We start from the raw sequence: 24879 nt of genomic DNA on the forward strand, positions 1-24879 counted from the left end.
ACCACTACTAACCTCCATAAAAGACCACAAACCTCATGCTGTCTTCTGTCAGTCAGTAGCAGAAAGACTGGAAGATACATACAGCAGTGCTATTTCAGATTGCTAGGAAAATCTGTTGTTTTCCAAGTTAATAAATAAAAAGCAAGCACCTTTCTCCCAGCAATTTCTAAAAACAGCAATACCCTTCAATTTAACACCAGTTTTTACCCATGAACCCAAAAAAAAAAGAAAAAAAAGAAGTAATGAGAAGTCATGTAGCCCACAAAAATTAAAGGCATATGAATTTATGAGTATTTTTTCATTGACAAACCCAAAAGCTGGCAGGTGTTCTAGCTGATAAAGTCCAATAGAAGACAAGTTGAAAAGAGTCAAAAGCAGCTCAAATGTCTATCAGTGAAGGACCCCAGTATAGTGAGACAGAGTATGTAAATATGAATTTCTCAGGAAAACCAAAGCCACTGAGGACCAGTAATGGCTACAATGCAACTGCTGCTGTGCAAAGGTCTGTGGTGGGAAAGGCAGAAGGAAACACAGTGTAACAATGAAGTGATTGACTATGAAAATGCAACATGACTGCCTGGCCAAAATCAATGGTGGGTGAAAATCACCGCTCTGGGACATGGGATAGGGTGGGATAGGTCCCACAGGAACAGGAAGCATCTTTGAGATATGTAAGTCACTGCACAGGGCCTTGATGAAATCTTACAATAACAACAAAGCTGTGGCCTCCCAAATGCAAAAAGCCTGCATTACGCTGGAAGAGTTGCCAGGGAGGACTGGAGGGTGCCTCAGGAATCAGAACACCTAATTTGTACATTGAGTCGGGAAAAGGAGTGGCTTGTTTACCTCAAAAAATGTCATCATTGCATAATTCCAGCAGGGCACACCAGAAGTGCCCAAACCAGCATCTGTTTGTAGGAACAAAGATGAATCATCCCTGAATTGGCTCAGACACAGTGTTTTATGAAAGTTCTGTGATGCAACATCCCCAGGTTGAATTCATGCCTTGAGCACTCTGCGTGGGTGCCTCACATGGGCAGTGCCATGGAGGCAGCGCAGATCTTCCAGCAGCAGCAGCTCTCAACTCCGGGTCTGGCTCCATTAGATCTGCTTCTTTTTGTAAGGCAACAAAACCTGGAGGCAGTAGGGCAGGCAGTGGGTAGGTCCCCCTGAGAGCTGCATTTGCTGCTCCCTGTGTGGACCAACAACCACTTCACAGCACCACTATCACACTGCTGGTGGCACCATGGCAGGAGATCCCCAAACTTCAGCTCCTCAAACTGCTCCGAGGCCTTAGCACACCCAGCCCTTTGTGCATGTTCCTATCAAATCACTTGCAGAGCCAAGGAATTTCAGGAAGAAAGGGTAGCCAGTAAATCCCCAATATTGCAAAAAAATATCATCAGTTTGGGGTAAAAACTGAGACACAGAAAATCAGGTTTATATCTCTGGGGAAAAAAAGAAAAGAAACCAAATTAAAAAAACCCAAACCAAAACAAAACAAAAAAACCAAACAAAAACCTAAATTGCTGCACTAACCAAGCAAAACAGACTTTTCTCAGAGTTTCTGGTTTATGTCCTTTCGGCTCCTTGCTGAAGTCTTCATTCAGCTCAGTATGAGTCTCTGACAGCCCCAAGATCTCTCCTCTGTTCTGCTGTCATCCCTCTCTGCCCGTTCACTGCTGCTGGGGAAGCAGCTGGCTATGCCGGCTGACTTGGAGCAGCATAGCAATACTGCCAGGTCCTAAACTACTGCCTATGCAAAACCCACCCCAGCCTGGGTCTCCTGAAACTTCTCTTGATTTTCATAAAGCCTGTAGGAACCCCAAGGGTTTTAAAGGTTTGCTTCTCTGTCTCATTTGGGTGAGAGTGGCTTCAGAAGCTCCTGCCAGACAAAAGGCAGCACCACAGCATCTGTTTGTTTACTGCAACTCCTTCATGGCAGCTCTAACCCCCTAAATTAGTGGTCATCAGACAGCAACTGATACTCAAACTCATATTCTCCTGACATATTTCATGCTTTGAGAGGGCTGAATATGTCAATTAGTCTAGGAATTTTCCACCATTGCTAGCTCTGGGATCTCCTCCTGGAGACATGCTGGAGGAAACTCATGCTCCAGAAAGAATTGCTTCATTTGTCATGAATTATTCTTTGGCCTTTCTTTTTAGTTGTCTTTGCACACCAGTTAAACATAGAACAACTGCAGTGGCATTGATTCCACATCTGATTTCTGCTGCCCTTGGAGATTATCTGAATTTTCCCAGGGCTGCATCAGACAGTGCTGGGCAGGACAAGACACAGCTCAAACTGGCAAAATCCGCATTCTGGAGCAGTGCAGTTTTAACCACACTACTGTGTGCCAGTCACTCAGCAAAGCAGCAATCACAAGAAGGCTGTAAAGTACTTTGGATCAGAACTGTCATTTGGAGAGAACCAGCACACGAAAAAGAACATTTCTGATCAGAAAACTCAAAAGACCATTGTGAACAGCTGCAAAGAAGAATTAGCATTTCTGCTCTCCTATTTACAGATGTTTGCACAAATAAATTAACTTAAATTAATTCACCCTTATTTATCAGAGGATGTCCTGGAGCCATCAAGTCCCAGGGCTAGCTAGGGCCACACTCACAGAGCAGCTTTACCAGCACAACCCACACCTTTGTGCCGGAGAGCCTGAGAGCAGAGTAGCTGCCACACAACAGGCTGACCACTGTCCTTATGGCCTCAGGACCAGATCTGTTGTCCCAGGGCAGTGGATGAGACCACATTTGAGGGAAGCCCTGCAAAGGCAGCAGCTGAACCCCAGTGAGGGAGTGAGCACAGTAGGAAACAGTCTGGGAACCATCTGAAGGTAGTTTTATAGAATGAAGGTGTAAAGAATAAAATCCTAAAGTCATGAACTCTTGATTAAGGTGTCAGTTTACTTTTGAATATTAAGTGTTAATAAGCTCTTAATTGAAGTGTTAATTTGCTGTTGAATGTTAAGTGTTAAAATTCTAAACCTTACCTTTTTTGTCATTGTTAAGTGTTAATATCCCTTGATAAGTGTTCTGCAGACCCTATATTTGTATTCCTTCCCATCACTTTGTACCTGTACCCCCTTCCATCGGGTATCACCTCTACTGCTCCCAAGAGTCTGTGTGCCCAAGGCTCTACGCAAATTAGAGACACCCAGCATCAAAAGACCCCAAGGACAACGAGCCAACGTGAAACTAAAGACTGAAAATAACATTCCTGAGCTGGTGAAACAGTAAAGAACATCAGACCACCATCAGATCTTTCTTCAATTTGTCACCATGATGGCATAGCCCTGGATGGTATGACATCCCGAGACCAGGAGGACCTGAACATCTTTTGAAGGACTCTGATGAGGACAAAAACCCCAGCTCTGATGAGAGACAAAGCTGTGAATTCTTTTTCTCGGCATCATCCAGTGGGAGCAGCAGTGGTGCACACACCCCGCCGGGCTCCCTACCCACAGCTGGCCTTTACAAAGGAGCTGGTCTCCTGGCCTGTTTCTGTGGAAGGAATTAATGTTCCAAGCAGCCATAGTCCAGGAAGTTTACGTGACTGACCACCCAATCCCACCAGTCTCTCCTGTGCTAGGGGCAGTACATGCTGTCCTTATGGGACACATCCCAGAAGATTCAGTCTTTCTCCATTGCTGCAGGTGGGTGCAACTCTACAGCTCAGGCTGCATAAATCCAGTGTAAATGTTGACTTGGACATTATCGAGCTCTTTTCAATAGCAACCCCAGTACACTCAGCAAATCCTAGTTTTAATTACATGAAAAATCGCTGTCTTCACATATCACATGAAATGTGTTTTCACTGTCACTCAATTTTTTAGGAAATTATCATGTCCTCCTCCCACTTGTCTCCAAAGAGACAAAGTGCTGTAAAGGCTATTTTTGTGTGAGATTGTGTGAACGGGCTGTGCACATACCCAGGGATGGAGGAATAGTTGTTGGAGAACAGCAGGAAAGTCCATGCTGGGAAGGTACCTGAGTGAAAGCCTCCCCAGAACTCCTAAGCTTTGGAGCTGTTGAAACCACACAGACTGAGAACCTGAGTCTGCCAAAAGCCTTCTGGAACCAAACACGGCCACAAGCACTCAGTGCCCTCACCACAGCCACAGCAAACATGTGGGCAGATACCACGGGGGTCTGTGAAATATATGGGAAATAAAGAACTGTCTGAGGGGATTTCCAAACAGTTCAGAAGCCACCGACGCTCCTCGTCCGAGCCGGGCCCAGCTTGCCAGGCCTTGCCCCGGCTGGGCAGAGCTGCCATCCAGTGCCTCCTTGGATCCACAAGCAGGAGGGACGGCCCGCGGGGAGCACGATGCCACTCGAGGACATAGCTGTCCCATGTGGCCGCCCTGGGCAAGGGCGACCCGAACGCGACAGCTCGGGGAACAGGAGCGGGATCCCCGCTTGGCCGCTCCTGCGCCAAGCCCGCTTCTGCTAACTTAGCCCCCCGCGGCCGCCGTAGTTCCGAGTTGCGCTGGGAGGCGGTGGTGCGAGGGCTGCTGGGATATGTAGTCTGCCCGGGCGGGCCGGTTCATTGGCGGCGCGCTCCCCGGCGCCGCCCGGGAACTACAGCCGGCGGTAGCGGCGGAGCGCGCGCCGGGATGGCGGCCCCCTTGGTGTTGGTGGTGCTGGCGGCCGTGACGGTGCGCGCCGCGCTCTACCGTTCCAGCCTCGCCGTCTTCATCGCTGAGCGGGTCGAGGTGGCCTCCCCGCTAAATGCCTGGAAGCGAGGTGAGGCCCGGCGAGCCCGAGCCGAGACGCCGCTGGCTGGGCCGAGCCCCGCGGGGACTGCACGGAGGAGCCCGACCCCGGCCTGGAAGCGGGAACCTTCCGGGCTGAAAGCCGCCCCACGGGGAGGGCGCTCGGCTGTGCCCCGGGAATGGCCGGCCGTGCTCGCCCGGGCCCGAACCAGAGCTGTACGAAAGAGCCCTGGGCAGCTGTGCCCGGGAGGAGCCCGTGGGAGCCGGTGCTCGGCGGCTCCGGGGGCGGGAGGGCCGCGGGGCGGGAGCCACAGTATACAGGGCTGGAGCCACAGCTCGCGGGTCACAGCTGGTCGGGGGCACTGGTGGTGTCACACATGGACACATACGGGCGCGTGTGGCCTCAGCCGGGCGCGTCCCGCTGTCCCTGCGCAGGCACTGTGTCGTGGTGAGAACGCCACTGCACGGCCCCCAGGTCACTTACCTTGGTCAGCTGGTGTCCCCTACACGTTAGCAGCGATTCAAATTCTCTCCTGAAGGCTGAGCAAGATACAGGGTAATCGCAGCTTTTCAGTGACTTTCGTCTGTGTATCATCTGAGCCTGTTTGGAACCTTAATTTATTTTTAAGACATTCCTTTAGTGTCCAATTATTATGCAGGTAAAGTTATTTGCAGTTTGGGGGTGGAAAAGGGACCAGAAGTAATAAAGGTCAAAAGTACAAGTGCATTTGATGACCCTGAGGCCTCTGATCCACTGTCTGTAGCACTTCATGCTTCCTGTGCTATTGAATATGTCTAAATACCACCTTAGCACATCAAGGTAGGTATCTAGATAGTAAAGGGAAAAAGTGGGATCATCTTCACAAGTCTGGGTCGTCACCATGCAGGAAGTTGGTGGCAGCCAGAATCTATTTTTCCAGCATGTCACAGAACTGAGCACCTCTTGTGTTTTCCTGCAGTGTCCTGCCAGTTTCCCTTAGCTCCTCTTACTGCATACTGCTCAGTCCCAGGGAACCTCTGTGCTCAGGAGGGTGGAGATTCTATTGAAAAGCACACACATGCTTTGCAGGGAAAGCTGTAACTCCATGAGCACAAAGGAGCTGAATTAAGGCTATAAAATGTCTCAACAAGAGATAGTTTTTAGCTTTGCCTGGCAATATTTGTTCATTTATGTCCTTCCTTTGTGATTTTCTGATGTTTGAGGCCTCTCTACATCTAATAAGGCAAAACAGTTCAAAATCTATATTATGTTGTGGTTGTCCTCTTGGAATTAAGTATTTCTCCAGCATAGATGCCATATATCACTTAATAGGTGACTCAAAAGTACGAGATACCCTGTGTGGTATATGATTTATATAAGAGTTAAGTGCAAAAGATTTTGTCTAGAATATTTTTAGCTGTAACAAATAAATAGGTGATGAGTGCCCATGCACGTGCATGGCAAGCTGGGAGAGAATCAGTTCTGGCTGGCTGTTGGCTCTGGGAGGTTTGGTGTCACCCATTCTGTATGAGATTCTTAGACTGTCAGTATTTTTAAAACTGCAGTTTAACCATCATGAGATCTCTCACTTCCCACATTTCTGGGTTCTAATACAGATGTTTTATCTGTTTCAGTGGTTGAAGGATTAGCTCTGCTGGATTTAGGGGTCTCGCCATACTCTGGAGCTATTTTTCATGAGGTTGGTTTGCATTCTTGGTTTTAAATACAATGTTCCAATGGCAGGGGTCTTAGTTTGGTTGTTCAGGGCCTGGAGAAGACTGGGGCCCTGTTTCATCCCAAAGACTGCAGAGAACCTGAAGTTGTGTGTTTTGTCTGAGCAGTGGCTATACAGTGACCAGCATGAGGAAATCCAAGTAATCCCAGTGAATTTCCTGTGCAGGGGCAGGTAACGAGATATTTGTTACTGCATAAAGAAACTCTGAGACAGGGGAACTCTATAGTAAGTCAAATACTCGGTTCACATCCTGATGTTACTGTCAGCACAAGCTGGAGCAGGGACGGTGTCACTGTGTGTCTGATGGTATTTACTGGGTATCAGTGCCTGGAGTCTCTGCATTCACAGAAATTCTAATACTAGCACAAGCATGCAGTTTATTTGTTCCTCATCTTGAAAACACCTCGTTCCTACAAAAGCACTTAAGCACCTATGGGTTTTTGTGCCCTCGAATGGTCTTACTGATATGAAGGTACACTCATACATAGTGTTGCCTGGGGTGAAGCAGGTACTTGGTATCCTCTGAAAACTGAATTATTTTTAATAAAATCTACTTCTTTAGACAAGAAATATTGTGAAATATTTCCCCATGCTTATTTAGACCATCACATTATTTTTAAATTTTTTAAAAATATATTTATTTTCTCACAGTGAAGATTGAATTTGCAGCATGTAAATATAGTACTTCTGGACTAAGCTTTTGTGTGATGGGAATAATTCAGGAGCATGCTTTTCCTCTTACCTGAGAAAGGGAAAACTCTTGGAGTAAGAGGATTATATGATTATAACCCTAGTGCTTTATGTTTTTAACAAGCTTTCTTCTTTTTGCTTTATAAAAGACACATCTAAACAGCAGGGGAACCAGCAATGTAGGAAATAATTCAAAAGTACCTGCAGGCCACCTGAGAAATACATTTTCTAGAAAAAAAAATTACTTGCTAAAACTGGTGTTTGTATGCTTTGTATTGTAAGTCTACCACTATTGTAGTAGAATTGAAAAGCTGGAGTAGAATGCAATTTCCAGAGTTAATGGTGTCCTTTATAAAGTGCATTGAGGACTTTGCAAGGAAAAAGACCAGTAAGTGTGCTTTGACAATCACTTTGCACTGAAATACCAGTGTTGGAGAATAGGACAAAGAAAATTACCTTTGGCAATGCCTTGTAGAACTGCTCAACTCTTGTAACTTGTCTCATCAAATCACCAGGTTTTTATCTGGACAGTATTTGATATGAATTTCCCTTTTACTGTCTTACAGACCCCGCTGATAATCTATCTCTTTCACTTCCTGATTGAATATGCTGAACTGGTGTTCATGGTAAGCTTCTCCTGAAAGGTTCCATTCAGGGAAACACTGAGTGTGACTTTCTTTTCAGTCCTTCAGCCTTCCTGTAGTTCAAATTCCTGCTGAGCTCACAGTTAATTAGAAAGGCGGCTTTGCCTGCACAAACCCACATTCAGGCTGTTCCCTTCTTGTACATATTCCTTCTTTTTTTGATTTCTTGCTTAGATAAGTATCCCCCCACAAGGATAGGAAAGTGTAATTTTATTTCAAATTTGAAAAGTCTCTTATAGTTAACAAGATACTTTGTCCCCCCAGCCTACTGCCTACACTGCTGTTTCTGTCTGCCAAACCCCAGATGTGCAAGGAGCACAAATGGGTTCGTCCCCCAAATGTCTCTTGTAAATTGTTCCCCAAGTTCTTCTGCACAGTTCAGAAGTACAGAAGTGCTGTAGCTGGCTGCACATAGCACCCAGTGGAGCCTCTGTGCCTGGGTGCCTGCCAGGCAGGGCTTGTGCAGAGCCAGCAGCCATGTGCCCTGTGCTGCTGCCTGGGCAGTGTGAGCCAGCTCAAGGCACTGTCATGCTGCCCTAGTGGCCAGGTGGGTTTAAGCAGCTGAGCACTGCCCCAGGGTTGCTGTGCTCTCATTACACCAGTACTGCTTACCTTTACAACAGTACTATTACCCTCATGTGCTGCTCTCCATGAACAATTTCTTTCTTCTTAATTCCCCATTCTCTTGTTTTGTGAATATAAATGTTTTTGATGCAGCTCATGCCTTCAAGTTGATGTGTGATTCAAGTGGTGGTGTGTGAGAGCACTGTACAAATGAGCCATTCAGGATTTTTAAAGCTTGTGTTTTGCTCCCCTGAGCTGAGTCAAATCAGAGCTCCTATTAAATGCTGACCAGTATTTTTTTCTCCATTTTTTATTTAACTTACAATCAGTCTGTTCCTTACTTTTTTAGATAACTGATGTGCTAACTGCTGTTGCCCTTTACTTGGCTATCCAGGACTTCAACAAAGTTGTGGTAAGCTGACTTCCCAGTGTTGCTGGCCCTCTTCTCCCAGCAAATATAATGATCTTGGGCCAAAGAAAAGATGTGCCAGAGGATGTGGTGTCAAGTCCTTGTTGCAGTAAATCTGGTCATATATTGATGATAAACAAACAGGACTGAATGTGGTAGACAGCTGAGGCATTTTAAATTTTGTTGTGGCACTATTGCAGTGGCTGTAGCTGCATACTGAGTGGTGATCACAAGAGCATACAGTTTTTTGCAGCCTCGATGTTATGGCTTGGAGAGGGTTTCTTTGCACACAGCATGTAATACACAGACTAGGAATGTGTACAGGAAGGCATGAAACCTTCCAGCGGTTCTAAGGTGACATAGATCACTCTTGTGAGTGTGGTGAACATCTGACATCAAATACTACTTGTTCCCTTCAAATTATAAGGATGCGTATTTGGAGGTGAGTGATTCCTCCCAGCTCTCAAAGAACATTTTTTGTAAGCAGTGCTGTGCTCTTCGCAATTCCAGAGGGGCAGGGATTAGGTATCAACATCAGCAGGGAAGACTACATTTCCTACAGCATCTCTGTGGTCTCCCACTCAGCAATGTGCTTGTTCCTTGTCCTCTGACTTTGAGGTTAAGGAAAAAACCCAGGATAGAGCTGGCACATAAGAATTCCACATGTGAGTTACTTTGGCTGTTGAGGATTTACTGCTAACATCTCTGTCCTTCTGTCTCACCATAATATAATTCAGTCAGTTCATATTTCAGATTTCTCTTTTGTCTCCATAGAGAGCCTCGTAAAACAAAATAGATTAAAGAGAGATTTATCATAGAAGTATCCATTTTTGTAACAGTAAAGACTGCATATGTGTGGGATTGGATTTTTCAGGGGCTTGTGTGTTGAACAGTGAATTTATGAAATTAGCTTTTCATTAGAGATCCAGAGAGGTGTTAGGCAGACTGAGTATTGGACTCTAGTGGTGAATTCACTGGTAGCTGTGTCAAGATGTAGACACTGATAATTAAGGAAGTTTAAACAAGTAGAAATTATCTGCTTCCTCTTGACTCTCACTTCAGTTCTTAAGTATTTGGGAAAAGATAGGGTTTTTTTGTTCTCTACAGCTCCTGATATAACATAAGTTTTAGCTCACACCGTGGGCTTGAATATGCTCCATGATAATAGAAACCCCCCAGGTAACTGCCTGAGTAATATGAAATAGAATTACATAATAGTACAGAATAATGTCTTTCCTCTTCTGACATTCTTTGATCATTCTTCCTTGTTCAGTTCAAAAAGCAGAAGCTCCTGATAGAACTGGATAAATATGCACCAGATGTGGCTGAACTCATCCAGACACCCATGGAGATGCACTACATCCCCCTCAAGGTAGCATTATTGTAAGTATTGCTCCTGTAGGCTTCAGTGGGCCACTTTGGTTCCTCAGCTCCCTCTGGGGTTTATTTGTCTCATCTGGGCCTTCAAAACCTGTCAGAACTTGGGTTTCTTTCCACAGAAATTCTGAATTTGTTATTGGCCCTTAATACTCAGTTTGAAAATGAAATGCATTTACTTGTTGTCAACAAGTAATTTCACTTAGGCCCTTTGAGATGGGCTCAGCAGCATAAGGCCATTATCTGGGTAACAAGAGTGTTGTGTCAGCACAGATCACATTCCCACTTATTTTGCCTGTATGATAATGTTATCAAAATTTATCCTATGCCTTCTAAAAGGAGTATTTTCAGAAAAGTTAGAATTTTTCAGCAGCTGGACAAAATACCTGAATGTGTGCTGAATATTACAACTTGAATATCCCAAATTGCTTTTAACTGTTAAAGGTTGTTTTCATGTCATCATTTTATTAATTTCACATCTTGGTGTTCTTCTGTATACTAAACAAGTTTTTAATTTCAGAATGCTTCAACTAAATTAATATACAAGCAAGGTGCCTCCTGTTACAGATTTTTAATTGATATTTTGACACAAAGAAATGATCCAAATTGTTCTGTGTCAGAGACTTCACCATCAGATAAATTGCCATTTTTTCGTATTTTTATCTGAATTTTTTTAAATGGCACATTCCCCATGGCCAGAAGGGTAAAGTGGGTAAATTACAGACTGTTTTGCACATTGCCACAGCAAGTTGGTATTAAATTCTACCTGTCCTGCCACAGGCTGCCTTCTGGAAACACTGAAAAAGGCAGACTGGGACTCAGAGACACAGGAAAATATAAAGAGAGAATCATCAGCCCTGTCTACTGACTCTGATAAGTAATTTAGTTATTGGCAAGGCTGACCTGTACATTATCATATTTATTGTATTGGTAGTCCTCCAAACCTTTTTCTTTGCTCTGAACCTATTTAAATGAGATTATTGTAATTCTTATTGCCAAAAAGATCTGGCATCCTTGCTAACTAAAGTGTGGCTGAATTCTGGAATGTAAAGTTGTTGAAGAGTTTTTCTGTAATTCCAATTAAAATGTGCCAGTCTTGCATAGCTGGCTGGATTTGTGCTCAGATAGTGATGTGGTGAATGTAAAGGCTTGTTCTGCCACAGCAGGAGACTGGTTGGGTTGTGGGAAACTGCTTATGTGTCAGATTTGTTTCAATCATGTTTTCTTCTTCTTCAGAAGCAGTAGGTATGAGTAGCAGAAAAAGTTTCATTTGGGCCAAATAATCCTAGATCTGACTGAATAAATGTACAGTGCTTCTGCAAAGCAAGAAACATTTATGGTACTCATTTTCTAGGCCAGAACTTGCATTTTGGACATCTTCCCAATGTCTCATTTCTGTAGTGGGCACCCTGTGGCCCCTGTGTCCAAGTCTGCAATCCAGAGGTCTGGTTTTTTGCTTCAGATTGAAGAACCTGTTCAGCTGAATTAATTTGCTGATGAGAGGAGCCCATCAAATGTAAATAAACAAAAAGAAAAGGCAAAGTGCGGGTTTGTTTGTTTTTTTTCTTTGAACATCTCTTTAATTAGATGCTCCTATGAGTGTAACCTGAGCTTTGCTCTTTTTCAGCTACCTGTTAAACCCTTACACTGTGATGTCTTGTGTGGCAAAGTCCACCTGCACCATCAACAACTCAGTCATTGCATTCTTCATTTTAGCTACAATAAAAGGTAACACAGTGAAGGAAAAATGGTTCTTTAAGACTTTTTAGAAAGATTAGAAATGTAGCAAAAAAGTAAATCCAGGGGGAACTTTACAGGTAGAATTGCTACAAAGATCTCAGTGAAACACAGCACAAACAGGACTGGAGCAAGGTCAAAGTTCTACATGAATTTGTCAGAACAAGAGACTTTATAGTCAAGTGATAACTTACTTTTACCTCAGTGTAAAAACTGTCTGCTTTTACTGGTTGGCTTCAAAGAGTTTTCTGTCCAGGAAGAAATGTATCTGTATGTTGCAGAACATTAGAGCTCTGTTGCTCTTCTTTTGTGTGTGAATATGCACTGAAGTGTCATATGCAATTTGTTTTCAAAGCTTATCCTTGAACTTTCATTCAAAAGTAAGCATTTGCCTGCAGCTATTATTTGGCTTTCACTCACAGTTGTAAACATTGTTTGAAATGAACTAATTGAGCTTTGGGGAAGCAGAAGCAGTAACCAAAGACACAAACACAGTGGTGTAAATTATGTCAGAATCACTGTTTCATTAATTTTGTGCATAATGCCAGCTTTCTGTTTCCTTTATGACTCCCCAGTGCTAAAATCTTTTAGCCTATATGACTTGTAGTAGTCACCTAAGTTTTAAAGAGTTCTGTGCTGGATCAGAGGGAATGCGAGTCTGATTTTTTTTGTCTCCAGCAGAGCCCAGACCCAGGCACTGTAAAAAAAATGCTGATAGTTTTTATTAGTGTTTCCAAAAGAAAGTTTTCCTATAATTATTGGCTAACTGAGTCAGGAGGTGTTTTAATTTAAAAGCATTTGCAATAGAAAGCAAGGGGGTCTATTTAGTTAAACTGACTTTTAAGTGTTCACTGATATCCTGAGACCAAAAGTTTGGTCATAGACAAAAACTGTAGTGGCTGTCTCGTGGTTTGTCCCTGACTGGGAGTGTGGCAGTTTGGGGTTTAAGTGGGCAAAGAGGATATCAGGTTGTGACTGTGATTTCTGGGAATCACTTCTTTAGATCTGTGCAGAACGGAACACTGGATAAGATAGAGGATAGGGAGGTTTCTGTCAGGAGAGTGTGGTTGAAGAGAGGAGAGGCTCATCAGCAGTAACTCTCTATTTTCCCTTTCAAAGAAGCAGAAAGGAGCTCTCTGAGTGCTTGCTGTCAGCAGGGTGACAGCTGGTTCAGTGCACTGAGTCAGGGCTCTTGCTGTCTGAGCTCTGTTTTTACAAAGGATTTCCGTCAAGTGTGTAGCTATTAGCAGGCTACTGCACTGGGTGCTTGTATTTTTATTCTTTAACCTGAGATCTTTTGGACATTACTTCTGTTATTGGTAGTTGAGAAATGTGAGTGCTCAACACTGAGATGCCTCAAATAAAGCTGCCTCAGTAAAGACATTCATACTTATAAGACCTTGGGAAATCTGTGTTTTCTGTGCTTCAGTTTTGGTATCAGTAGAGCAGAGCTAATGCCACTCTACTCCTTGTGTTGCAGACTTTGCTGTCTTGCACACAACTTTGCTGAGGCTGCAACACATTCTGGTGATGAGGTTATCCAGCAAGCCCAGTGTGGCAGTTCTTACATACAGATCTGACTTAAGTGAATGCATTCCCATGCATTAACAGCAGCAAGCATGGGCTTTATATAGACTGAATGATATGAACCTCTTTCTGTGTGTGAATGACAGGAGATATAAACCAGCCAGTGGTTCTTTCTTGTGGAGTGAGTCATTCTCCATTCAGAATGTCATTAACAAGAGGACACCCTGTAGGATGCATTCTGCTAAAAACTCCTTTAAGTGGTGTCCTGAAATTTGTGAATCGCCTGGAGAGGGTTATGAGTTCCTTCCCATTTGGACTTCTGTCTGTATGGCTCTTCATACTAAAAGTACTTTATCAAATTTTTTTTTTCTTTGTAGGTAGTGCCTTCCTCAGTGCTGTGTTCCTGGCCTTAGCAACATATCAGTCACTCTATCCTCTCACACTGTTTGCTCCAGCACTGCTTTACCTTCTGCAGGTAGGTGATTTCTAACTCTTGCTACCTGTTGTCTTCTTGTAGCTGTGCAGGGACAGTCCTGGAGAGGGGAGTCACACAAGTGCAGAGTTTGAGAAAAAGTTACTTTCCTCAAGCCATGGCAAGTTTGAACCCTGAATGGGAATGCCTGTGTTTGGAGAGAAGGGAGCAGGAAGTCTGCAGAACTGGGTGGTGTTTAGCTTGCCCAAAATAACTGCTGTTCTTTGTGTTGTGTGAGCAGCAATGAGGGGCTCAGACCCATAGGAATTTGAAGATGCTGCTTTGGTGGTTGATGGCAAAAGGCATGTTCTGGAAAGAGGCTGGTTGTCCTTTCTCTCTCTCCATTAACAGGACTCTTAATCCCACCAGGGCTGCCCTTGCTAATTTTATCATGCTGTGGCAGCAAGGTGAGGCTGTGATGCCAGCAGAGGCTCAGCTCACTTCACAGATCACTTTGTGATAATGTTTAGTATTTGAAATTATTGTAATTCTGAAATACTGCTGCTGCTGTGCATTTCACCAGTCTTTTTTTGTTGCTTCTGGTGGTGATTTTTATAGATCATCTTTACTTAACCATCCCGTACTCAAATCTCTGAGCTTCCAGATGGACTGGGAGCCAGATGGACTGGGAGTCAGTTGTAATTAATTTTCTTTCTCTGACTATCTGGCATGAGTGTCTCTTACTTTTTTTTTGAGTTTTATTATTATTAGTCTTTGCAAGAGAAGAACTGCAGAGTCAGTGCTGCTTTTTCAGTTTGATGATTTTTACGATAATTTATATCTTTAATATTTTGGTCTCGTTTGTTCTTTTTTAACTTCAGTCAAAGTAAATTTGGAGTGAAGTGCAAGCATTGTACTTTGAATTCACAAACAATAAGTGCTTTGATATGTGATTGCCTAATTTGCGACTTTTATAGGCAGTCATGCCAGTGTGTGTCCTTTTATCTAAATTTGTAGATGAACTTTCCTGCATTCTTTGTATAGAATTAAATCACTTTTCTCCTGCTCTTTTCAATCTGTCCTGCCAAATATTTTGGTAATGTTGCTTATGTTGTCCCAGCAAGTGACATTAAACCTGCTCCAACTGAGAAAACCCAGTGATCTTTACACAGATCCCACAGCACTCAGGACATGTTCTCTGCCATGTTCTCACATGTTCTTCTGCCACTGCAAACCCCAGGGCCAAATGGAAAAGCCACATCACTTTCCTGGGGCTGCAGAATGCTGAGCGATTCTCAAAGGTGTTGTACATTTGTCTGTACACCGCAGTCAGGGGACCTGGCTGGAGTGAGATATCCCTGTCATGTTACGTTGACGTGTGACAAGGACATGTGGCAGTAGCAGGACTTAGTGTGAGGAAGACAGCTTTCAGAGGGGCTCTTTGTGCTTAGGAACTCAGTGGATGTACTCATTCCCTGATTTCAGCAGAGCAGGAGTGCCAGGCCAAGTGGTGGTACCACAGGGTGGGGTTCTGGAGCAGGGCTTTGGCTCACCACATGCAGTGGTGCCATGAAGAAGACAGGCACCAGTGCAGTATTGCAGACGTCTGAGGTACCAGTGCAGCTGTGAGGAGGGGTGTGTAAATCTTACACCTGTGTATGTACTCACACAGGGGACTCACTGCAAGCAGAAATGACCGGCTTTGCTACCATCTTTTCAGACACAGCTCTGGGAGTACGTGCAATGTGTGTGTGACTAAATTGGCCAGAGTGAAGAACAACAAGCAAATATTGCTTGAAAGCTGCTCCTTCTAGTGCCATGGTGCCAATGGTTGATGCTTTCTTTCGTCAATTTAAAATGATGTTCTGAACACTCAGGCTTTCTGGTGGCTCACCACCTGATGATGTGCTTCTGTTTCTCTTTCAGCGTCAGTTCATACCTATCAAACTGAAAAGCAAAAGTTTCTGGCTCTACACCATGCAGTATGCATCCCTATATCTGTGCAGCCTGGTGGTGATCATCTGCCTCTCCTTCTTCCTACTCAACTCCTGGGATTTTATCCCATCTGTTTATGGGTTTATGTAAGTATGAGGATTCTTACTGATGGTTTTCTGTCTGGCCCCACCCTCCCCACCCAAATTGTTGCTCGCCCATGACATACAGGTGTGTGCTTGACCCAGGAAGTGTGAGAGCTGTGATTTACTGGCAGTGCAGTAAAAGAAAGAATATGTGGAGGAGAGCAACCATTAGCCAGCCCCAACTTCTGTTAAATAAATAATTGCAAAAATTAACTACAGGACCTATTTTCCATTGAGTGATTGAAAATGGATTGATTATTGTGCTATCATGACTGTGAAATACTCCTCTCTGGAGAAATGTCTGCTTGAGAATGGTTTAAATCCTGCTGTGACATCAGGAAGGATTCCTCAGCAGAATTTCATCCTGCTCTCCACATTTTCATCCATTTGGTTTCTTTTTAATGGATTTGCAATTTAGGTCCTATATCCAGTAGCACACAAGGATTAATTAATGCAACAGAAGCAGGCCAGCGAAGAACAACCATTAAAAAATTTACCATGATTTTCTTTTCAAATTTCAGCCTTTCTGTTCCAGACCTGACACCCAATATTGGCCTTTTCTGGTACTTCTTTGCAGAGATGTTTGAACACTTTAGTCTTTTCTTCGTATGTGTGTTTCAAATCAATGTGTTCTTCTACACCATTCCCTTGGCAATAAAGTTAAAGTAAGTATGAGTGTGTTCTCTGCTACTTTGTTTTTTTACTCTTAAGTTATCCAGTGGAAGCTTCTAAGGCTGAAATTGGATGTCTTGATCCACAAGCCTGAGAAAGGCCCTGTTAAAAATCTATCCTCCTTATTTCCCATAATTTCAGCTCTGTTCCTCTTAGAGTGACTTGAGCTCTGCCATGGAAATCTGTGTTGCAGGCATCAACAGAGGCAGCAGAAATGGAGGCTGTAGAAGTGCCAGCATAAGGCATTGTAGTCAGAAAGCAAGAATTGCCTGGAATTTCCAGCTCTTCATTGTCAGAAAAAAACCTGGAAACTTGGAGACTTTCCTATCTGATTTCATTGAACTCTTTCTGATAAAAAACACACATTAACACACCAGGATTCTCAGTCAGCTTGTCCTTTGGTTTGTACTGGATAGATCAAGTGTACCAGAGGGATAACTATCGGCTTTAGAGGGCAGGTGCCAGTTGCTTCTGGTGAATGGGGCAGAGCTGCAGAAGCACAGTGCAGGTGACCAGTGTGCAGATGTAAATGTGCACTGAGGGAGACCCGAGGTTGCTGGGTGAGGGCTGTGGCAGATGTGCCTCCCCTGACCCCGCTGCTCTTCAGGGCAACTCCATCCACCGCACTTAGCATTTGCAGCCTATTCTGGAGAGAACAGGGCTGCAGGAGCCTCTTTGAGCCTGTCCTGCAGCATATATGTGCCCTTCTGATACTTATTTGCAGTTTCCAGAGGTCCTACTGCATGGTCTAAGCCTTTGTTTGTTTTCCCTTCCAGGGAACACCCTGTGTTCTTCATGTTTGTCCAGCTTGCCATCATTTCCATCTTCAAGTCCTATCCCACTGTGGGAGACATTGCACTGTACATGGCCTTCCTTCCAGTCTGGAGCCACCTTTACAGATGTAAGTTCTTTGTGCTTGATTATTATTTATCTGGATCGGAAAAGGGCCTGCCACATATTTAAATGGTCACTATTAAACCAAACCAGACCCAAGTTCATAGGCTCTCATGACCTCCATGAGGTGTCTAGAAGGAGGCTGGATTTTGGAGGCTTTTTCCTCTGGTGATACAGTCCCTAACATGTCTTTAGGACTTGGGTTGAAATTGGTCAAGGAGGGAATTTTCACTTACACCTTATTTTCCTCCTCTCTCCAACTTGTTCTGAAGATTATCTTTTTTATAAGAACCTCTTGCAGTCCTGCATCCTCCAGATGCTTCACTCCTATTTAAGGCTCTGTAATTTGAACAGTGCTCCTGCAATTGGTGAGCCTTTAAGTGCTGGATCTTGCAGCCATGCTTTATTTTGCATCTGCTTGTTTGCTTTGAGTGAAGGTAACTGAATTACTCCAAGCTAGGGTCTAGTCTTTCTTAAGTACTTAAAAAAGACCCTCGTTTGCTCTTGAAATCACCAGAGAGCATCCTGTGGATTCTCAGGCTCAGTCTATAGAACCTGATTCCGTGGGGAGATTTGAAAGCGCTGTGTTTTTCCTGGTGTTTCTTGCTTAAATCAACTGCTTTGACCAACCCTGTCAGGTTATCCAAGCCTCTCACTGCAGCCTTCTCCCAGCTAGGCCAAGTGTGTTCATGGACAGCTCACCTTGCTATTGTAAGAGACATAATCAGGAGTCAGGAGACCTGGAGACCATCTGCTCTGTGGGTTTCAGACTCAGGAGAGCTGAGGCCAAATCAGCTGTGATCAAACAGGGCAGGAATCCCCAGGCTGGCCCTGAGCACATCACAGCTGTAGCAGGTGATGAGCTTCTGAAAGTCCTTGCTCAGTGTAGTTCAGTTGCACAGTCATGTGTCACATGGTCCCACCCTGCAGTGTGTGAACAGACCTACTGAACAAGAGGTTTAAAACAGGTGGGAAGAGGTTTGGATGTGACAGTGCTCTCAAAACATCATCTGCCCTCAAGTGCTGCCCTCAGCTGCAGAGTGATCGGTGTGAGCTGAGCTGCAGCCAAGCACAGCAGCATGTGTCAGGATGGATTACAGCACTGCTGCCAAAGGATGGGCATAAGCACTTCACAGAAAACAAAACCTTTCCTGGCCTGGTAGTTCCCAGCTCTTCTAGACAAAGTTGTGCTTGGTTTTTGTCCACCTGACACATTCTCAGGCAGACTGCTGGATTCTTGCACCTCCCAGTGTCATGTGGCTGTTGGTGCATTTGGCCTGTATGAATTTCTTCCTTTTATGGTGCTTTCATTTCCTTGCCACCTCCCAAGAAAGTATCTTTTCCTATAATCTGCAGATTCATTTTTTCCTTTGTCATTAGCTTGGTGAGGCAAGGAATTAAAGTGCTCTGCTCTCCAAATTGGGATGTTGCTGCTTATTGTAGTGTAGATACCAAAAAGCCAAAGTCATCCAAGGAGTGTTTGGAAGCAGGACCTAGAAGGAAAGAGCTACAAATGGAGATTTCACACTGCAACAAAGGCAGAAGTATTTATTTTGAAGGGATATGTAGTGGATTTCTCATAACCACTATTCAGAAAGTTAATAAAGCAGCCTGTGGAAGGTTATTGGAGGGAAGTATGTCTTGGCAAGTGCCTCTCACCCCCTGCACACACCCTAAATACCATCGCTGGTTGTGTGGCCATGACTGCTCAGTAATACATCATTTTAACAGCTGGTTTTCTTTTACAGTCCTCCGGAACATCTTCATCCTGTCATGTGTGCTCATTTTCTGCTCCTTCCTGTTCCCTGTTCTGTGGCATCTATGGATTTATGCAGGAAGTGCCAACTCCAATTTTTATTATGCCATCACGTTGACTTTCAACATAGGGCAGGTCAGTAGAGTGAGGCAAATGAAGCTGCACTGTGGGAAGGCTGCTGGATGGGGTGGCCTGTCAGCAGCTGTGAATCCTGCAGGATGGGGCTGGCTCTCTGCCTCCTGTGTGGTCCTGCATAGTAGCTTCCTGGCTCTCCTCCTGGATTCTGCCTGTTCCTCAACCCTGGCACACCAATGGGAAAGAGTTCGTGTGGTATTTGAGATGTGGCTTAACAATCCAACCTGGCTGTCTGCAGGTTCTGTGCTCTGTTGCTGATGGCCAAGGAAAAGCATCTCAGTATGGCAGGACCAAGCACAAGTGAATGGAGAATGGAGCTAAGAGGGGAAATGGAAAAACTTCAGGGGCCAGAAAGCAGAGAAATGAAACCTGCCCACGCATGAGGACATGGTAGCAGGTTGTCTGAGACGTGGCAGCACATGCAGGGTCCCAGTGATGCCAGGACTTACTCTCCCTGCCTTTTTTGGGGGCATGGCTTCCACTGGCCTTAGGGAAAGCAGAGCTTAGCACCCTTGAAAGATGGAACTCAATGTACACAGGTGCTACAACCTTTTGTAAGTCTTTCCTCTTCCCTGTGCTGCTTGTTATGTACCTAAGCCCTGGGGCAGTTTAATGTGTGGGCGAGCAGAGCATTCATTTAATGTTAAAGTTGCCTTTACTTTGAATATGCCTCAGCCATTTATACTTGTCTGCTTTTCCTAAAGCCAGGGAAACACTTTGACCAGGGGCAGAAAATCACCTATTCTTACCCTTGATTAATGGGGGGAACACTCAAAGTAAAACCAAAAGGGACTGCACAAGGTGTGAGGGAGAAGAGATTCTGAGATTAGAGATTCTGCTAAGAGGGGCTGATAGGAAACTGGGAGTGGTTCATTACATGTCCTGTTATGGAATGAAATTAATAGTAAAACTTTATTTAGAAATAGCAGGTGATGATATTCTAAGAGAATTTTATTTCCTACCATAGAAAGCCATAGCAGATCCTGTAGGGTCTTGTGCTCTGTGTAAATGCAGACAGCAAAAGTCTCTTGTCTGATTTCCTTGTGAGAAAGACCTAGCCCTCATTCCCCACGCACCTCAGCTCTTTCTTTTCCCAGTTAGATATCTACAGAGAAGCTTACTTAAAGGTAAAATCACCTTCACTGACAGTCTGTCAGCAATTCGGCAAAGCAAGCAGATAGATCATTGCTGTTTCCCTCTCCCTGGGTCTGTTCTCCTTCACACTTTCTCCTCTGACCTCAGCAGTCTGCAGCCCTGTTTCTCTTTCCCCCACTCTCCACCTGGTCCTCCCTCCTCTCCTGTGCTGCCATTAAGCCTCTGCAGCAGCTGCTCTGTTTTTCTGTGCTGTATTGCACGGTAACCCAGGCAGGCAGTGTCTGTCCCTCCCTCTGTGCCCTTAGCTCTGCCATGTACTTCAGGTGACATAGTGCCAAAGGGATGCTTTAAGTGGCATCTGCACACTAGGACGTGAGGACAATAACTTGTGTCAACAGCTCGGGCTGGCACTGAAAAGGTTTTCCTTTCTAGTTACCTGCTTCTCTTTCCAAATGCAGGAGAGCAGCAGTCCTGCGGGAAGGTCACACTGGAAGAGGCTAAGTGACAAATGGCACTATTGAGCCAGCAGGTCCCTGCTGCAGCCCAGTCTGCCCCAGCAGTGGCAGCTTCCCAAGGTGGGAGCTTTAGAGAATCCACTGTCGCCTATTCCTGTGATCTCAAGGCCCCCAGGTGTGGGAACAGCCCCACTGTGTGCCTCAGTCCAACCAAAGCTGTCCTGGCTTGGGCCAGAGTGGCTGGAAAGTGCCCAGTAGGAAAGGCCCTGGGGCAGCTGACCAAGAGCCTGGTGTGCCTAGGTGGGCAAGAGGCCAAGGGCACCTGGCCTGTACCATCCATGGTGTGGCTGCTGGACCGGGACAGTGACTGTCCCCTGTACTGGGCACTGCTGAGGCACCTCAAGTGTTGTGTCCATTTCTGGATGCCTCCATTCAGGAAGGACATTACAGGGCTGGAATGTGTCCAGAGAAGGGGAACTGAGCCCCAGGAGCAGCTGGGGGGATTCCTCCTGGAGAAAAGGAGGCTCAGTGGGGGCCTTCTCACTCTGCAACACCCTGACAGGAGGGTGCAGCTCCGGGGATCAGACTGCTCCCAGGGAACAGGGACAGGATGAGAGGAAATGGCCTCAAGCTGTGCCAGGGGAGGTTCAGGTTGGACATTAGGAGGAATTTCTTCACAGAAAACATGGTCAGGCATTGGAAGGGGCTGCCCAGGGAGGTGGTGGAGTCCCACCCCTGGAGGTGTCCAAGGAATGCCTGGATGTGGCACTCAGTTCTCTGGGCTGGGTGACGCGGTGGGGGGATCACAGTCAAAGGTTGGACTCTGATCTGAGAGGCCTTTTCCAGCTAAAATGACCCTATGATTCTGGGACAGCACTTGGATAGAAGGAGTCCTGTGGGTACAGCTGAGATGTCTGTGCAGCTGTGGCACAGCTGGACCTGCCATTGTGGTACATTTTGGCCAGTTTATGGAGCTACTATGGAGTCTCCCTTGGCTTAACACGGCAAGGGGATGGACAAGGTGTTCCCAAGGTCACAGTGGCTCTGTCCAGCAGTATGTGCTGAACTGCCGAGGAGCTGCTTAAGCCCCAACAGGGTCTGTCACCAGCACTGTGTGTCCCTGTTTATTCCTTGCTCTGAAGCACCACTGATGTGTCTGAACATCTCCCTCCACAGATCCTGCTCATCTCAGATTATTTCTATGCCTTCCTTCGGCGGGAATACTACCTCACTCACGGACTCCACCTGACAAGGCAGGATGGGACAGAGGCCATGCTGGTTTTGAAATAAGGACTGTACCACCATTTCCTGGGACATGGGCCACTCTGAGGAACGTGCAAAGCTTGGCGTACATGGGGTGGGTGGGGAAGGTTCCCTGAAAGAGGCATGACTTTGGGAGTGACACCTACTGAAAGAAAGGGCTGAAGTTCTGGGAATGTCCCCTTGAGCTGCAGGCTCAGCACGGACTGTGAGAGCTGCAGTGCCTCCCCCCTCAGCTGTGCTTTTCACTGTGACCTCAGCCATCAGCTCTGGCCAGTCCAGCAGGAACAAGAGTGTCTGAGCTAAACCCAGGACTGGAGCTCAGACCATGAACTGTTTTCCACCACTGCTTCTTGGAGATGTTTGCTTCTCTGGGGATCTTCCCCTTCACTGCTTTGACCAGTAACGCTCCTGCTTGGCACGAGGCAATCTTGGGGTACCTGAGATTTGATGACCTGAGTGCCTCAGCCCTGGCTGCAGATTCCATTTCCTGGTGGTTCTGCTCTTGAGGGATCTGGAAGAATCTTGTGTGCTCAGGTGCTGCGAAAGGGTTAGGTGACCAAGGATGGTGACCTTAGAGGACAGCTGGAGCTGCTGCCACACCTAGTAACCTCAGCTCTCAAACACAAGTAGGAACCAGAACTGGGATGGGATCAGGAGCAGGGTGGGTACCAGTAACTGCTCTAACCCATTGGAGCAGCACAGCCATGTCAGGAGCTGCGCAGAGGCATTGCAGGTCTCAGAAGGAATACTGCTGAGGAGATGGACTCGCACTGCTCCCAGTTTTTGTTGGGTGAGAAAGCCTGGCAGTGCTGGGCTCACACTGTGCTGCTGTGATCATTTGGGGCAGCAGCCAGGACCAGGAGGTGTCACAATCTCCCTTTAAGGCCCCGGGCCAAATCCAGGAGGAGTCTCAGCCACTGCTGTTCCTGAGTTGTTCCACAGCTGCTTATCACCACTGGATGTACATTTGTCTGTGTCGCCCCTGTGCCAGTCAGTGCTGGGCTCATGGCTGTGCACAGGGGCTCCCTTAAATCGGCTCCCCTGGTGTCTCCTGCTCCTCTCTGTGCTCAGACCTGCTCACCTCCGAGCTGCTGATGCTGCCCCCTGAATGTGACACTTTGGGGTGAAGCCACCAGCTCTGCTGGCTGTGTGGTAGCACTGAGATGCAGTGACCAGGGCGTGAGGGCCACATCCAGCATCACCACTGCTCCCACGGGACATCCAAAGGGTTAGAAATGTGACATGGAATCCAAACTGCACCTGGTACTGAGCAACTGAGAGATGGATGTGCCCAGGCAGGTGTGGAAAAAGATCTTTCTTTCTGGACAATTCAAACTTTTGCCTTACTGCACTGCTGTCAGCGCTTTGAGGGTGGAGCCGCGCCCAGGCAGCCCCGGCCAGGGCAGGTCCTGCGGGAGCCGCCCAGGGGCCGGCGGGGCATGGAAAGGAGCGAAATAAACTGCGAGTTTTGAACGGCTCGTGTGTTCTGTGGTTGTGGGAGCTGGAGGATGAGGGAGGTGTGGGGGGCGCTGAGAGTCACATGGAGGGGTGGGAGGGGATTTGAAAGCAAACACGGGTTGGGGAGGGAAAAAAGTGGCAAAAAAAAGACTTTTTGTCTTTGGGACAGGCTGAAACACCCCTGGCTTTAGGGGAGGCCAGGTATGGACTGGGCAGCGGTGTAAGAGAAAGGGAAAGGGTGACTAACTGAAGGGGGTGTTCTTTTTACAGCCCTCCTTTCCACCAAGCCAACAATAAATAACCCTGAGAAGAGAGGTGGTGCTGGGAAGCAGCAGGACTGAGCTGAGGCTGCAGGCACTGCCCCTGTCCTGTGCAGCAGCTGGATTTGTTCCTGGAGCTGTGCTCACTCCCAGCCCCCTGTGCTGCATCCTGAAGGACCAAGTCCCTAATTTGGACTCAAGCAGTCCTGAGGAAGGTCGTTGGGTCAGCACTGGGGAAGGGGAGGGACAGTAGCGTGGTCAAATGTAGGGAAAAGGTAAGGGCAGGGGTAAGGGCAGGGAGAATGAAGGGGTAAATGGACAGGGCAGGGACATAATCAGGTTTAGGGTTATGGAAGGGGCCAGGAGCAAGGCCAGGAGCAGGGATGGGGCAGGGACAGAAGTTCGGCCAAGGGCAGTGACAGGGATTGCCATGCTAAAGCAGCTCAGGCAGGAACTGGGAGCCTGTCCTGGCTCCTGACCAGGGTCCCAGAGAAAGTTTCTGGGGCCAGCAGAACTGCCTGGTCCCCACCCCCACTGCTATCAAAGGCTGGTGGGCACAACAAAGCATTCACCCACCAGGGCTGCAGTGGGCCTGCTATGGAGATGAGGAGCAGCCCAAAAATGCCTGCAGTGGGCCCAGGGCCTGGGCTAGGTATCAAGGCCATCGTGCCACCATGCAGGTGCTGCCATTGGTATAAATGGAGCATTGTTGCACTTGGCCCCACAGTCTCACGGGGGTGTCATCAGTGAGAAGGTGCTGCACCAGAGCACTGCACCTCTTCCCTGGTCTGCAGGGGCTTCTCCAGGGCCACCTGAGGCTGGCAGATCCCTCAGCCATTGATTCCCTCCCTCGGCTGCCAGTCTCAAGCTGGCTCCCTCAGAGTGACGGTCATGTGCCACCAGGGCCTCCTTTACTGGGTTTGTGTGTCCAGGTTTTGGTAGCGGGGTGGTTAGAGGAGTGGCTTCTGTGAGAAGCTGGGAGAAACTTCCCCTGTGTCTAGCAGA

At 46.4% G+C, this 24879-nt stretch overlaps 1 protein-coding gene across 2 annotated transcripts; it reads left to right on the top strand.

Moving 5' to 3' along the window:
• The first annotated feature begins 4634 nt into the window (after window positions 1-4634).
• Window positions 4635-23613, top strand: PIGU (phosphatidylinositol glycan anchor biosynthesis class U). 2 transcript variants are annotated; one of them, XM_062504852.1, is made up of 12 exons: window positions 4635-4764; window positions 6348-6412; window positions 7705-7764; window positions 8696-8758; window positions 10029-10138; window positions 11760-11860; window positions 13774-13871; window positions 15735-15889; window positions 16408-16551; window positions 17335-17459; window positions 19201-19343; window positions 22070-23613. In XM_062504852.1, exons 1-12 carry the CDS (start codon window positions 4635-4637, stop codon window positions 22181-22183), a joined length of 1308 nt encoding a protein of 435 aa, XP_062360836.1. In that variant the 3' UTR covers window positions 22184-23613. The 2 variants fall into 2 exon arrangements, with proteins under 2 accessions (XP_062360836.1, XP_062360837.1); XM_062504853.1 differs by lacking the exon at window positions 6348-6412 and having other exon boundaries at window positions 4724-4764.
• Window positions 23614-24879: the final 1266 nt, after the last annotated feature.

The sequence above is a fragment of the Cinclus cinclus genome, chromosome 18 (genome assembly GCF_963662255.1).
Source record: "Cinclus cinclus chromosome 18, bCinCin1.1, whole genome shotgun sequence".
Classification (NCBI taxonomy): Eukaryota; Metazoa; Chordata; class Aves; order Passeriformes; family Cinclidae; genus Cinclus; species Cinclus cinclus.